The sequence below is a fragment of the Rhinatrema bivittatum genome, chromosome 10 (genome assembly GCF_901001135.1).
Source record: "Rhinatrema bivittatum chromosome 10, aRhiBiv1.1, whole genome shotgun sequence".
NCBI lineage: Eukaryota > Metazoa > Chordata > Amphibia > Gymnophiona > Rhinatrematidae > Rhinatrema > Rhinatrema bivittatum.
In genome coordinates, this window is record NC_042624.1 from 57,343,305 (window position 1) to 57,360,207 (window position 16,903).

Below are 16,903 nucleotides of genomic sequence, written 5' to 3' on the forward strand. Positions count from 1 at the left end.
TAGCTACACTAGTCCAAACGCCCTGGACCCCACATGTTAGAGATCTAGGAGTAACCATTGACAACAGATTGAATTTAAAACAATTTGTCAACAACACAACTAAAGAATGTTTTCACAAACTTCATGTATTAAAAAACTTGAAACCTCTCCTCCATCTACAGGACTTCCATACGGTTCTCCAAGCTATCCTCTTCTCGAAAATTGATTACTGCAAGTCCATCCTAATCGGCCTTCCTGCAGTTACTACAAAGCCACTACAAATGATACAAAACTCCGCAGCCAGGATCCTGACCAACACCAGCAGATCCGAACACATCACCCCTATACTTAAGAGCCTACACTGGCTCCCCATTAAGTTCAGGATCCTCTACAAAGTGCTTACTATTATACACAAAACCATCCACTCACAAACAGCACTCAAATTAAATCGCCCTCTACAAGTTCATACAGCCTCCAGACCCATTAGACAAATGTATCTTGGCACCCTTTATGTACCACCAGCCAAGTCTTCAATGAAGAAACGTGCCTTCTCTATAGCCGGTCCCACGCACTGGAACAATCTACCATCAGACCTCCGCCTAGAACCCTGCCTGCGGACATTCAAGAAAAAATTGAAAACATGGCTCTTTACGGAAGCCTTCACTTAAAGTATTTTGCTTTCCTGAAAGGCCCACATTGAAACTGTACTTTTCTCACCTAATACTTGTAATCACATATTACTCCTAACATCCTACGTTCGAGTTTTTATCCAATTCCACCAGTTTAAATAGTTCTCTATTTCCACACAGTTACACCTACTGTTTACCTCTTATTTATTCTTTATTATTATTATTTATTGTTATATGCATTATGTTTACTGTTTGTTTCTATGCATCATGTTTACTGTTTATTGATTTCTGGTTATTAATCTTTGTTCTATGTACACCATATCCATGGTAATTAACAATCTGGTTATATGTAAACCGAAGCGATATGTACCAGTACATGATCTTCGGTATATAAAAGTCTTTAAATAAATAAATAAAATAAATAGCGTTTTTAGTCTTAAGCTGAGAGAGAGAGAGAGGGAGAGAGAGAGAGAGAGAGAGACTAGATATAAGGCCATCATAGCAGTTAATAAACCAAACATCTCTGAAATCAGCTGGACACAGTTAACCTGTTACTGTTTCTCATATTTTATTTAATTCAGCATGTTATACAGCAACAGCATTCAAGACCAAAAAATGGAAATCTATGTCTAATGCAGAACAAAATACAGTATTTCATAAGGGAAGTCAATATTACAGTACTACTGAAACACTGTATAAGGCATAGAATAATTATGCATTTTTTGGTTATAAATGTAATACATTCATTTTAAAGAATAAACATTTAATGCAATAACATTTTGGTTATAATAAATATGGTAAATGTCAACAGCAACACCCTCAGTATTTTTACTTTAGAGTATTTTGTAGTAGATACCATTTAAAGTTAAGGCAATCGTAAAACAGTTGTAATAATCGCTGCTCAATTTACAATTCTTACATACTGTGAAGCATTTTAAGTATGGGAAAGCTTCTGGCCCCATCGTAAACCTTTGTAATGCATAGAAGTGTTACCCAAAATTTCCATCTTCATTGGGTAACTGGTACCAATACCTCAAACACTTATTTAAATCAGATGTACCATTTAATTTGTTGAAATCAATACAATACTTTAATCTATTTAATGAACAATGTAGAAAAAGCATTTGAAAGAGATGAAATTATCTCCATAATTTTCCTAGAAACATTCCTATTTAAGGAAAAATTTGAACCTGGCTAAAGCGCTGGTTACTGCCCAAGATGGCCAACCATGTTGGATATCAGCAGAGATTAAAACACAAAAACAAAACAAAAAAAATCACATACAAATAGCATCGCCTTGCAAAAATAGTTAATGAATACCTTCTTTGAACAATTTATCTAGTTGATTGTGTGGGGGTAAGGGGAATAGTGGAAGAAAGTTGAATTTTTCAGATCGTTAGACATAAAATAGAAATGACTTATAAAAGTTTATTGCCAAACTTATCTTATTAGAACTCTTCAATTCATAATTATGCAAGTAAAATTCCTAAGGAAAATTCAGTATAAGGACTGCCTGATACAGAGACAGCAAGCAAAAATTCAGGCTTACATTCAGAGATTATAGTCTCAATACATTCTATACTCTTTGCAAGAAAAGAGATTTAATTTGGAATTTGCCAGACAACTCCTAACAGTACGTGAGATGTTCATGAAATACCATGAATGTTAAAAATGACAAAGAAAATATGCTTTTTTTTGTTATTTTTTTTTTTAACTTAAAGTACCTGTGGAGAAGCTAGGGTACAAATCAAATTCATACAAAGCCATTGGTTACTTAAAAGCAATGCTGCTTCTGTCTGAGGTTTTCCTTCTTCCCATTAAGATGAAATTCTCTTAGCTCTCCCCACAACAAATGTGTAGATCCCTACCTAAAAATCATTGCATTACAGGTCCACATTTACATCTTTCAACATACTAAAAAAAACCCCAAAACAAACAAAAAAAAACAACCACCCCACACAATCTTAAAATGTAAAATGAAATAAATCTCATAGGGGGGGGGAGAGATTTTATGTGGGTGATATACAGTTATAAATTCAGATATTTGCTTTTCTGTAGCACACCAATAAGGCAACTCGTGTTATTCTATTTCATTTTGAAAAACATTAATTGGTATTAAAAAAGAAGCTAAAAACACGGATCTATATTCAGCAGGTATATAGTGCAAGAAATATTTTCTTTTCCCTTAAAACATTTATAGTAACTCACATTTTGAAGATTTTTTTTTTTTTAAATTAAAGTTTACTTTGACCTTGCTTTGGATTCATAAAGAATATTGACCAAGAGACTATTGTGAAATGGATTCACCAGCACACAGAGTGCACTAGCTGAAACAGGTCCAAATAAAATGCACTTTAAGGAAATACAGGACTAACTATTGTAGAATATAACATTTCTAAAAGATACATGCACAGACTGGGTAAGAATAAAAATGTATGAGTTTCTATTATAGTGCACAATTATATCTGGTCCAACAGGTCCAGGAAGTAAATATGGTTTTAAAATTAATTTACAAAATGGTACTGCCAAGATCATCCTAAAGATTTGTAAAAATGTACAAACAGTAATAAAACATAAAAAGCCTTAGAGAACCTGCAGATCTGTAGGAAAAACACACACTAGTCAAGCACATCTTTAGCCACCTTTCTGTCCCTTGGGTTCATTTACCATCTTGATGTAATGAAAGATGAAGAAATTAACATTTGCTGTTCATAGTGAGAGGTGAAAAATGTGTTCAAAAACCTGGTGCACTTTTAGAAGTAGCAATGTCAGGATGGAAGCCAAGCAGTTCTTTATGTTAATTATATGGCTTTTCTAGATGAATGGCTCTATATTAATTTTCAGAAGCAAAAACTTCAAACTACAACTATAGTAAATGTAAAAGAGAACACATCTATTGCTCATTTTACTAATAAAATAAAAATAAACAAATTCACTAATTGGTGCTAATCTACAACCTCCATAAATTACTGAACTACAACAAGTTCAGACAACTTCTAAGTAATGAGTAAAATACATGACGTGCAAAACTGCAACCCTGGATTATTTTGGAATCGGATCCCAGGTAGGAAAGGTTCGGTTACTAGCAGAAAAATAGGAATATCCTTAACTTCAGACTGATCAAGGTTCATTACTTTCCATGTTCTTCTTTCACCTGATCAGATTTCATATCTCTCAGATGTCATTACTTTTACTACTACCTGGTATAAAATAAAGCTCATATGAAAACTGGTTAAGGATTCACCACCTATCAGTCAGCTTTGAATAGCTAATGCATGTGTCACACAGTTGGAAAAGGGATGATTCGCACAAAAATCCTTGAAAATTTCTGGCTCTGTTCTTCATGATCTTCAGTGTGCTTAGGTGCTTGCAGTAAGTGCATGCATACGTTTAGCTACCTCATACACATAGGTTATATCAGGTCGCTTCTCAGGATCTGGATTGATGCATGTATTAACTAACATTCGAAGCTGAAAAGGGAAAAAAACAAAAATTAGTAAGCATGCAGAAAAAGAAAATGCCAGGGTAGAAGTTCAAAAATGTTTTGCATGCTCTGATTTTTATTTTTAAACCAACAAGCAGTGGCTTATATGTAACAGGTGTTCTCAGAGGACAGAATTGTCAGTCCTCACAAGTGGGTGACATCTTCCAATGGAGCTTAGCCTGGAACTTTGACTGTGCCTCATTGGGCATGCTCAGCATGCCACTATACCACTCAGGAGATCCTTCAGTCTTGTTCCTTAGCCGTATAAAGAGAAGCAGATTCCAAGAGGAGGTAGGTGGATTTCATGAGTATGGCGCTCCTGTTGTCCTTAGAGAACACCTATTATAGATAAGCTACTCTGATTTTTCTCTGAGGACAAGCAGGATGGCAGCCTTCACATGTAGGGAATCCCTAGCTACAAACTGCCCTACAAGAAAAAAGGGGAATGTCAATGGGCACAATAAACGATTTTTGTCATCAACAAGCTTTTTTTTCTTCTATTTTTAGCTTATATATGAGGGGCAGCCTGGAATAAAAATTGGCCTTAGCAGGGGTAGAGTTGGGGTCTACATCTCAAACATTCTGCAGGGCAGACTGGCCAAATATACTGTTGCATCAAGAGGTTCTGTCCAAACAGTAGAAAAAGGTGACTGTGTGGAGAGAACTGTCACAGGCTTGTAGATCTCCTCCACAGAGTCTGATCTTAGTTGAAGCACCAATGCTGACATGGCCCAACAGATACAGTCCTGCCTGGCCAGGACAGAAGGAGATACAGTTTGCTAGCCAATTAGATAATGTCCTTTTGGCAATGGCAATACTAGTTTATTTGTGTCAGAAGAAACAAAAAGCTGGATGGATTTTCTATGGGCTTCATTCCGCTCCAGGTAGAAGGCCAAGGCTTTCTTGCAGTCCAAACCAAAGTACTTGTTCACCTGGGTGGACATGAGGCCTGGGAAAAAAATGTTGGAAGGACAATTGGTTAAAATGGCGAGACACCAGTTTATCAGGAACTTAGGGTGGGTAACGCAAAGGCACCCTATCATGATGATATTTGTATAAGGTGTTTAAGTTATTAGAACCTGCAAGATCACTGACCCTGCATACTGAAGTGACCACCACCAAAATACAACCTTTCAGGTCAGGTACTTCAAGTCACAGGAGCACAGTGGGTCAAAGAGTGGCACTTCGGGGGGAAATCAGAGACCATGCCCTTTCAATTGGTGGCCCTGTATTATGGAACAATATACCAGAGTCATTGAGAAGTGAATTATCTACTTCCACCTTTAAAGAAATGCTTAAAGATCTGATGAGATCTGGGGAAATCTCTAGTCTAATCAGTTCCCTGAGACATGGGAAACATCTGTCTTGGCCAAAGGGAGGTATGAGAATCAAGATCCCCTAATTTTCTTTCAGCTTCTACAGTCTTTGCGACTAGTAATATTGAAGGATATACGTACACAGCAGATCCTTGCTCTAATCTAGGAAAAAAGGCATCCAAAGGCTAGTTTGCCCTGTAACCTTTTACTGGAATAGAAAAGCCGAACCTTCTTATTCTTAGGGGATGCAGATGTACCCCCACTTGTGGAATGTGTTGCTACCCTTCAATTCAGTAATCATTTATGTGGTTCCAGGATTGGTCTCAACCTCTGACAGCCAGAGGAGCAGCCCTGAGAATCATCCAGTGGAAGAGTGCCAGTCCCACAACTGGACGGTATCCTGACAGAGGAGGAATGATCCTGCACTTCCCTGCTTTTGCTTATTGATACAGATCACCACAACGTATGTGCCCATTGACCTGGACCACTTTGTTGGCTAATCCAGGGTTGCTTAAATTGGTCCTTGGGCCCCCCCCCCCCCCCCCAAGCCAGTCAGGTTTTCAGGATATGACTAATGAATATGCATGAGAAATATCTGTATACATGGAATTAGTGCATGCAAATAAATCTCAAGCATATTTATTAGAAACATCCTGAAAATCTGACTGGCTGGGGAGGCGCCCTAGGATAACCGATCTCTGGAAGCTTTTAGAATGTACTGAACTGCCCTCAGCTCTAAGAGGTTTATCAGATAAAGCCTTTTCTGAGCAGACCAGAGACCTTGGATGCAGAGCCCCTCTACATGAGCTCCCCAACCCAAGCTGAATCTGTGATGAGGGCACTTTTGACTGAAGAAATTTAGGATATACCTCTGGTCAGATTGGAATTATCCAGCCACCTGACAGGAGTCCCTGAGCAGTTACAATATGGATACCATTGTACAGATCCTGAGTGGCCTGCAGCCACCGTGATCAGAGGGTTCATTGGGTTCACCTCATGTGGAGATGTACCAAGGTGATTATATGTACAGTTTATACCATAAGGCCCAACGCTGTCAACATATCCATGGCGATATCTGCAAACTCATGTGGATTCTTTCCTCTGCAAATATCAAGGTGCTAGCCTTCCGTTGCTGAGGGAAGGCTTTTGCCTGAATTGTGTCTAACAGAGCTCTGATAAACTCCAAGTGAGATGACAGATTCAAGTGGGACTGGGGTAGTTGAATCTTAGTAACTCCAACACCAGGATGATCTTGCACATTGATTCTGTGGCACTCGCCCACGATGAGCTCTTGATCAGCCAAAATGTCCAGATATGGATATATGTGCACCCCCATTTGCACAGGTGAGCCACTACCATAGCAAGATAATTGGTTAAGACTAGCAGGGCTGACGTGTGATGCTTTGTGACCTTACAATACTGGACATGGCATTCTCCATCAAAGATTGAGCTATTTCTGTGATGGGAGGCAAAAAAAAAAATCAATGTGATTGTAAGCATCCTTGAGATCAAGAGAGCATAGCAAATCCACTTTCATAAGAAAGGGAATCAAGCTGCTGAGAGAAACCATCTCAAATGTCTCTTTTCTGAAATGTATTCGAGGCCCTTAGGTCTATAATGGAGTGATGTCATCCTGTTTTCTTTGGAATCAAGTATTGGAATAGAATCCCCACCCTATTTCCCGTGATGGAACAGGCTCAGCTGCATTGGTCTCTAAGAGGGAGAAGAGTTCCTTGTGAAGCAATTCCTGATGTGATCTCCCAATTGGAGTCCTGTGGGCAATTTGGCAGAAACCAAATATGTAATTTGTACCCTCTTCTTATGATGCTGAGGACCCACACATCTGAAGTAACACGGTCCAACAGTTTTCATAAAACCTCAGCCTGCCTCCAATGGGAAGATCCTATGGCACAGGTATGGGCATGTAGGCTATGTTCCCTGTAATTCAGTCAAAAACCATGTCCCATTAAGGTGCTAACTGTGACTTAGGGATCCCACTGTTGCCTTGAATGGGCATGAGGGGTCTGCAGAGCAAGGTCCGAGTGAGTGGAAAAAAAAAGTGTCTCCTCTATCCCATTCTTGGATACCTCCTGGAAGAGGAGGGTTGCTGCAGATTGGCTGTGTTACCACTTTCTTAATCCTATTTCTGAAGATTTCATGGCACATCTGCAAGTCTTTCATGGACTTCAGGTCAGAGGTCTGAGCCCGGCAGCCAATTGAGTCTGCAGGCACTAATCCCATAGCAGAAACTCTCAATGCTGTCTCAAAGACTTCAAATGATCAAGCAGATCAGTTATTTTCTGCACTTTGTTCCCCTTTTCCACTAGTGACTGGAGGGAGTCCTGTATCTTTTTCAATAGGTCCTGCAAGTACTGGCCCATGAAGAGCCTTTAGGAGACTCCTTCCAAGAGCATCCCGGGTTATAGAATCCTTCCCCGGGGGCACCTAGAAATGGGTAGTAGTCCTCTTGAAAGAATTCAAACACCACAGATTTGTATGGTAGCTTCCTCTTCTCAAATCTGGGAGCCTTCTGGATGAGATATATTGTCTGTTTTCTTGTTCATGGGAGCCACAGAGGGGGGGATTCTCCCTCATCTTCATCTCTTAAAAGGTTTTGTGAACTGGTACTGCTACAACTTCCTTTGGGGGTTCCACCAACTAGAGAATGTCCAGCATTTTATTTTTGGTTTTGTTCTCCATCAGCAAAGTAAATGGAATGGCTTCTGCCATTCATCTAATGAAACCTGTGAGGGGGCTTTCTACTCTCTCTGTGAGAAGGTGATACTTTGTCAGGCATCACCGGATCTATAGCCATACTCCCTAGAAAGCTCAAATGCAGACACCTTACTGGTAGACCAGTGGTGAAGCCCCAGGCAAAGTCTCAGAAGGGTGTACTAGTCTGCTTGGGCCTGGAACCCAAGGAACTCCAGTCTATTGGGAGAGGAAGCTTCCCTAAGATAGCAGATATCACCACTGGGACAGCCACTAGAGACATCAATTCCCCTTTGGGCACTGGAACTGGTGCAGAGTCACCAGGCAGCTGGAATGACACGCCTGGCAGGCATTGATCACTTTATGACCATTGAGTTCAATATTGCTTCCCTTGTTTTCCAACCTACCATGGATAAGCAAGCCAGTGACATCCAACAATGCCTTTGCTATGCCTTGGTTATGTCTATCAAAGATCACCATCATAGGTATTTCTTGTGCCTAGAGGCATCACATTACTTCTGAAGATATTGGAGGCATTGACATCAGTGGACCTGGGAGCTGCACCAGATGCTGGTGATGCATCAGCATCAAGGAGGCATTCCATTTCCTCAATATCAGGCATCAGTAGGAACCAGAGAGACAAACTATCACCTGTCTCTTCCCATTTGAAGGAAGTGTCAGGTTCTACTTTACCGATGCCAACACAGAGGAGTTCCAATGACAGGAACCAAGCAAGGGAAAAGAAGCACTAGCATCAGTCTGTGTATGATGCCAAGAGTGGGGACAGTTTGGTGGTGACCTTGTAATGGTCTTGTGGAAAAGAGAGCTCAACACTAAAGGCCCAGAAACCGAATCATTCTCCAGGAATCCTGATATCAGCCGCCACCTTGGTTCTCAGGTGGCGGCTGAGAACCAAGTGGCAGAACTTCCTGCCTTCCAGTCAGTCAATGCCAACACTATCTGAGGAGGAGCTGAACAAAAAAATATAATAGGTCTTGGATAAAGCATTGAGGCCTCTGTGCTCCAGGAAAGACTAAAGTTGAGCTGCTGCTCATGTCACTGACTGGGCACGGAAGACAGAATAGTAACTTAGAAAAATTACTGAAAAATCTACCTAGGGAACTGCAAGGAAACATAAGACCATGAGATCCTGCAACTAATGATCCTGCAAAATTAATTCCTAAAGAACTCAAGGAGCAGGATAGCGAGGAACTGCAACCAGTGGTACCTGCAGAAAAGAGACTGAAGGGGCCCCTGTGTTCCAGGCCAGGGTCCATCAGATGTCACCCACATTTAAGGACTGCCATCCTGCTTGTCCTCTGAGAATAAGAATTATCCACAGAAAGCTTGTCATTTGAAAATATAGACCTGCATGCCTTGAAAAGATGAAGCACAGCAGCCATCTTTACATTAGTCTTATGTTGGGTCAATAAAACATCTCAAACTGCAAGGAATCCAACTCTCCCCAAAGCCAACAGGCCTACTAAAACGTTGAACTTTTAGATGTTTAACTGATTCAGTATCAGATTCTACAAAATGTTTAGCATATGCATGAAATGAAAGTTATTCTATACAATGTCACTTTTACATACCAAAATAGAAAATCCATGAAAAAGTTATACCAACCTTTCAAACTATTAAAACTTCAAACACCACCCAGGTTACTGATTACTAGGGATGTACAGCCATAATTTTGTATCGTTTTTTCTTTGCTTAATTTTTTCCAACTTTAATTTTATTTCATTCGTGTTTAGTGCTCCCAAAGATAAATATATATATATATATATATATATTTTATTTTATTTTTTTAGTTAGCATGCACTATCACACATTAGTGCATACTAACTCATAATTAGTGTGCACTACAAATGAAACAAAAATTGCTGCACATCCTATTGATTACCAATGTTAATGTTTGGCATTAATAAAGCTACAAAAAATAGGGAATAGCAGGGCCAAGATGATATTTTCAGAATAAAAATACAAGTACATTAACTACTGCTTTGTTTGCATGCTATTCCAGATATTTGTTAATTTCTCAATAATTTAAACACATGTATAGAGAATAAGCAGGTGTAATATATCCACAAACTACATTCTAATATCTGTAGAAAACAAAATGAAATTAAAACTGCAATAGCAAGGACAGCAGCAGTTAAAGGAAATCTTACATAGTCTATTACTAGAAGGCAAATTGCAAAGTCCTTTACCTATGTAAATCCGTCTGAAAACTGTAAACCCTTAGAGGGTAATTTTAAATAGCATTTACATGCTTAAAATTAGGTTTTACGTGTGTAAATGCACTTTACCTGTGTAAGTGGGCTTTTTAAAATTGCTACAATAGTATGTTACATTTACACGTGTAACTCCTTTTAAAATTACCCTTTAAACGTGGCTAGAAGTACAGTGTGCGCAACAATTTCCGCACTGAGAGGCGATATTCCTGATGCATGTTTAGACTGGGGAGGAAAAGTATACATGTTGTATTTTCAATACATATGTAATTTTCCAGCAAAAATTCTACTCGAACAAAAAGTGGGCTTAAGTGTCCACACATACTTTGTACCCAATGCATTTTGAAAGTGAATATATGCATGTATTTTTTCTTTGAATATTGGTCCTGGGACCACAGATATAAAGTTCATGGGCTGTGCACATCAAGATAGGCAATTTAAATTTATTCCCTAATATATTAGGACCAGCTTTAAATAAAAAGATTCAGCTACACACTACCTAAATGAAGTGATAAATACAGTCAGAAAACCTGAGTTGGACAATTGGTAGTTTTAGGTCAATAGTTCTCAAACTTTCATGACAACTGTATCCCTTTTAAGTGTTTGAGATGTTTTGTGTTCTCCCGGGTTGCAAAAATTAAGTTTATAGCAAAAACTATACTTTTTTTCTCTGATTGTAAAGGGAATTTTTCCCCTTAGTCTCTTCTCTACTTTTATCTTTTCCATCTTCTGTTTCCTGATTCTTCTTGCCGTTTCTTCTAACCTTAGCTCATCGTTCTTCATCCATGTCTCTCACTTGTTTCTCAGATCTCTTTAAACCTATTTTTTGCTTTTTTCAACTATTTCTCTTTGCACTCTGCCCTTCCTGTTTCTCGACCCTCATCTCTACATTTCCCTGCCTTCCTCTACAGACTCCTCTGAGCCTTCTAATCTCCCTCTTTGCAGGCTTTCAACTCTTGTTCTCCATTTTGTGTACTCTCCATCTCACTCTCCCTGATCCTTCCCTGCAGTTCAATCTCCTTCTCTAGCTTGTTCTCACACCTCTGCCCTTCTGATTTTTTCCCCAATACCTCTCAGTTTTACATTTCCTTCTCTCCACTCAGTCTCACTTCCCTCAATTAATCTCCCCTCACCAAACAGCCTACATCGTACCTTAATTTTTTTCCCCACTTGCTTCCTCCAATTCCTATCGCCACTGTTTACTCCATTTCCCTATTCTTGGCCTCTCTCCCACAGGAACAGAAGAACAGCAACAGAGCAATCACTACAAGCATGAGTAGTGGGACTGAGGAGAAGCAGCTATTCACAGGATTCAAGCAGACATATCAAGCACCATAAGGGACAGGGAGTGCTTTGCTTCCTGTCTCTACAGCTGTTTCCTCTTCTTCCTATCCCTGCCTAAGCTTCATTTCAAATCAGGAAGTCCATGTAATAGGTAGACAATTGTGGAGACAGGAAGCACTGTCTCCTGCAGTGCCCACTGTCTCTGCTTTAGTTCTGTAGTGTAGATAGACAACTGCTTCTCTCACTCCTCTCATGCTAGTGACAGAAGCCTCAGGCTCCTCTCTCTAGTAAAGCAGCAGTGATGCTGTATGTCTCCATTTTACTTCTCCAGTTCAGAACATGGCATCAGATGGGGAGCCCAGCAGCTCACACTTGAGGTATCACTTTATAACAGAGGTGGGAGACTGCTTTCTTGCATTTCAGGATCCTCTGTGTACAGGCTTCCAAGCATCCCCAAGAGTACCTGTACCCTTGGTTGAGATCCGCTGATGATCCTATTCAGTTAAAGAGAGTGCTAGGCCAATGTGCAGACATCGCATACAATATTGAACCATGCCCGGAGCAGACTGGGGGGGGGGTGGGGGGGTGTCTGGCCCTGTATATTCGCCGCATGTGTGATGCAGCTTGGGGTGTTCCTGGTCTCCCTCACATTCCTGGAGCTGCCATTCTAGTGCACTGACTGTGCATGCATGATGCTCCACCATGGAGGTGATGACGTCACTGCACACGAGCGCCAGGAGCACAAGGGCAGTAAAGGGGAGGATGATCCATTTGGGAGCCTTGCAGGGAAGTCCAGGGATGAATAGAATGATTCTGGGTGGCACTTTGCTGCCCCATTGGGGGCTTTGAACTGGTGGGCGATTGGGAGTGAGGGGGACGTGAATCCAGTCACGTGAAGAGCATGGACTATGAGGTGCTGATCCTAATCCATCCGTTTTGCTCCTGCTCCCCGTGCTGCAGGCTGCTGCCTCGTTTCCTAACTCAGACTTTGGTGAGTGCAAACCCCTATTGGCTACTAGTACTCCCTTATCCTAGCTATAATTAGAATAATTGGCAACTAATTGTCAAAGAAAAAAAATGCCATTGCTGTATAGGAATTGGGTCTACTACAGTGGTTCCCAACCCTGTCCTGGGGACCCCCCCCCCCAGCCAGTTTTTCAGGATATCCACAATGATTATGCATGAGAGAAAATTTGCATGTTTTGGAGGCAGTGCATGCAAATTTTCTCTCGTGCATATTCATTGTGGATATCCTGAAAACCTGACTGGCTGGGGGGTCCCCAGGACAGAGTTGGGAATCACTGGTCTAGTACTACCATCCTCTAGATGGCAAAATAGCCATGCCCAGAGGCTGCAGGTCTAGAGCCCAGTCTCAATAGTTTCAGAGTGGGACCTCTAATGCTGCACCACCCTCTGAGGAATCAGGGAGGGAACAGCTGCCAGCTCCCCTCAGGAGCAGCACAGGGTGGGAAGGGGTGGGTGTGAAGGCCATCTGGGAGGTGGCAAGGGCTCACCTTATGTCCCTTCAGATACTGTAGCCGAGGGAAGGACACAGCTAGATGAGGGCAACTCAGTGTGGAGAGTAGGACAAGGGCATGGTGGTGAGTGGGACAATGTGGGCATGAGCAGCAATCCTCATCCCCAGCAGCCAGCCTCCCAGTCAGTTGGATGGACGTCTGGAGATTATGCCTCGACTCACTGGCAGTTCTACCACATTGGGGGGTGGGTGGTATCCAGCTGGGGAGCTCAGTTGGGTAGTTACCCAGCAACCTTGTACCTGATGCTTCCCAGTCAGACTCCTTGGAGGCCTGCTAAGGCCATGCCCTCGGGATGGCAAGCCTGGACATATCCCAGCACACCTTATGTTTACCCTAGCATCTCCATGCAGAGCTTGCAGTTTGGTGGAAAACCTGCTCCTGCATCATGGTTGCCTGCTCAGGCCCCACGGCTGCAACTCCAAGGCGTGGAGGAGAGCCTGGCTGCCTGAATTTAACCCTCATGGGCTCCCCATGGCACCCACTTCTCAACTGGGCATGGGTCCCACTACACCAGCCACACAGCCAAAACAAGTTTTAGCTGCCCTTGCGCCATGCGTGGAATCTCGCTCGGAGCAGCCCAGGCCCTGTTAGCAGCATCAGCAGGTGTTGAATCTTTGTCTACAGATGGAGGTCACAGATCCTACAGCTGACCCATCAGTGGCAGTGCAGACACCAGTCAGTGAGTTTAATGTAACCACCAAAGGGGTTAAGGGGGGGGGAGGGTCTCAGTGTGCAGTTGCAGTTACAAAGTTGGAAGGACAACGGGCGTAAACAAGCATAGGGGCAGGAGGTGCTCCCATTGCTCTGACGTGTCCAGCAGCCAGAGCTCCTCTTCTGTGTCATCCTCTGGATCATGGGGTTCTATGGTGGTGCAGGGCACCAAAATCTGTCACAGCAGGTGCGGGATTGCCCACCCTGAGCACCACTAAGCAGTTGTGGCAGGGTATGTCATGTTCCCTCCGCCTCATTAGGTGTCAGCAATACATATATATTTTTTCAGTCTCCTGGAGGGATGCAGAAAAGGGGATAGCTCCCAGAAAGGGCATAGGCAGCATAAGCCACCAGCAGGAGGCAAAAGAGTGGCTAGGAACATTAATAACTGGGTCCATTTCTTTGCTCGACTGGTATCAAAAGTTGGAAGGGCAGATCCTTTGCAGCATATGGCCATGTGGTCCTAAACTTGGACACTATTGTTAATGCTCACTCACAGTATGAGGGATTTTCCTGGCTCAACTATGACTAGCTGTTCAGAGAAAAATAGTGGATACTCCGATCATAACTTGGAGTTCTCACGACCTGCTCACCAATATGACCAGGAGGAGCTGGTCATTTCGAGGCCAAGGCAATTCTCAAAGTCAGGGCCGTTCAGGAACCACCTTGCAGGAATGCTGGCGATACAAAGGGGGCTGCTGGGTGCAGGACTGCAAGTACAAGCATATCTGCATTACTTGTGCCGCAGCTCACCCAGTTACCAGATACCCCAAGAAGGGTCATAGTGGAAGAGGCAAATGGTGCATTTAATAGGGCTCAATCCCCATTGCAGTGGCCCTTGCAGGAGAGGAGCTTAAAGTTCTACCCGGATCAGTGAGCTGCCACTGCACTGCTAGAGAGCTTCAAAGACGGCTTTAGAATACCCTACTGGGGTCCTTCTGTCACCACTCCGTGCAAAAACACACCTTCTGCGACCCGGTATGCTCCTGTTGTGAGGGATAAGTTGACGCCAAACTGAACTTAAGTAGGATAGCAGGCCCGCACTTGCATCTTTTTCCCAACATGATGGTGTCACCCCTAAGAAAGATAGGCAAGAATAGGTTGATCCATAACTTATCTTACTCTGCTGGCAGATGTCACTCCTCAGGAGTCATGCACAGTGCAGTATGTGTCTAACTCACGTTGCAACTTCTTTGGGAGTGCGGAGAAGAGGCTCTCATGGCAAAAGCCAACAGTCTGCCTTCCAGCTTCTCATGCACCCGATCAGCTTCCCTCTTCTAGGTTTCTCATTTGATGGTATGTACTGTTTTGACTATTGCATGCCAATGGGATGCTCCATCTCACGTGCTTACTTTGAAGCTTTCAGCACCTTTCTACACTGGGAGCTGTCTCTGTGCAAGAGTTTGATGAGCATAATTCACTACCTGGAAGACTTTGCTCATTGGCCCCTGCAGCTCAAGTGTGTGCTTGGGGCTTTTCAAGAACTTTCAAAGCCTCATGTATATCCATGGGGGTCCCCGCTTGCAGCTAACATGCTAGATCCACCAACCATGGTTTTGACATTTATTTATTTATTATTTATTTAAAGTCTCTTCTAAACAGATGTCCATTCGCACATCGCATCGGTTCACAAAAAACAACTTTTGGGTGGAGCCCTTACATAGAACAGATATAAACAGTTAAATTACATATAAACAGTAATAACACTAAAACATGGGGAAGGGTAATATTGGCTAGAGAAAGCAATATAAATGATTCAATGATACAAAAAATCGATACAAAGAACTATAAATTATATAAAATAACTATGCACATAATTCGCAAAGTACAATGTACAAAGTAAGAGACATACCATATTCCGTATTCATAGTCGTAGATCGAAAATGTACATTACAGATGAAATTTATTTCATTTCTCAGCATAGAGTTAGACTCTACTCTGATAGTGTCCAGTCTCCCTGCCAATAAAATTCAGAAGCTTGGAATCTGCACAGTCCCTCATTAGGAGTTTGGCATTTGCATGTTGGATCATACCTATGGACGAGTGTTCCTTTACAGGTTGATCTTGGCATCCATGGCAGTCAAGAGGCGTCACAGGTTAAGGGTCATGCACTCAATACACAAAAATGTGAGGATATGGGAGCAATTCTTGCCAACTTTAATGGCACAGTTGTTTGGTTGCCCCCACCGGTATCCTGTGCAGACCTACAACTGTTCTCAGATGCCTCAGGGGTTTGAGGGTTGCCATGTATTGCCAAGGATCCTAGTGTACAGAAACATGCCCAACGGAATGGACTGCCAGATGTCACAAATATCACCTTCCTGGAGTTATTTCCAGTCCTGGTATCGAGTCACATCTGAAGCAAGCGCTTGGCCAATAGGAGGGTGGTTTTCTGGTCTGAATCTTGCTGTGGTCCAAATCAACTGCAAATCTGCCAAATGCGTTCCTGTGTCAGAGCTGTTGAGAAATGGTCTCAAGGTGTTTACAGTTAAATGTGGTAGCATGAGCAAGGCACATTCCTGGGTCGCGCAACAAGATCACTGTCTTGCTCATTGCAAGTGGGAAGAATTCCGGAGGCTGGCACCGCATGCTGAAGAGTTGGGAATGCCTGTACCTAAACACTTTTGGCCCACTGGAGAGATGACGTACTTGAAGTGTTGTGCCAATCTGTCACATCATCCACATGGTGATCATATGTGAGGGGCTACAACACAGTCATGCAATTTATTAATGCTCCAGAACAGCTGCAGGGCCCTGTGTCATCTCTACAGATAATGGACTACGTGGTGCAGGCCTGGTGAGACAGAACCTCAGGGGCTCGGTGCAGGCGAACCTGGCGGGTTTTGCCTTCTTTACAGAAGTACAGAATTGGCCCATCCCGATTAAAGGATTTCACTGTCAAAGTCCTCGCAAGTTGGGCCAGGTCCAAGCCAGTGGTCTCTGATGACTGCAGACCAATTCTATATGATCAAATGCAATTATGGCACGTCTTGCCAGAGGTAGTAGCAAGCAAATT

General features: G+C 42.4%; 1 protein-coding gene across 2 annotated transcripts in view; it reads right to left on the reverse strand.

Moving 5' to 3' along the window:
• Positions 1 to 1,154: 1,154 nt before the first annotated feature.
• NEK7 (NIMA related kinase 7) overlaps positions 1,155 to 16,903 on the reverse strand; it is a 227,890-nt gene continuing 212,141 nt past the window's right edge. For both annotated transcript variants that reach the window (XM_029617705.1, XM_029617703.1), the window contains one exon: positions 1,155 to 4,078. In XM_029617705.1, the coding sequence (XP_029473565.1) occupies positions 3,968 to 4,078 (111 nt within the window). In that variant the 3' untranslated portion in view covers positions 1,155 to 3,967. The remainder of the gene's footprint in view (positions 4,079 to 16,903) is intronic.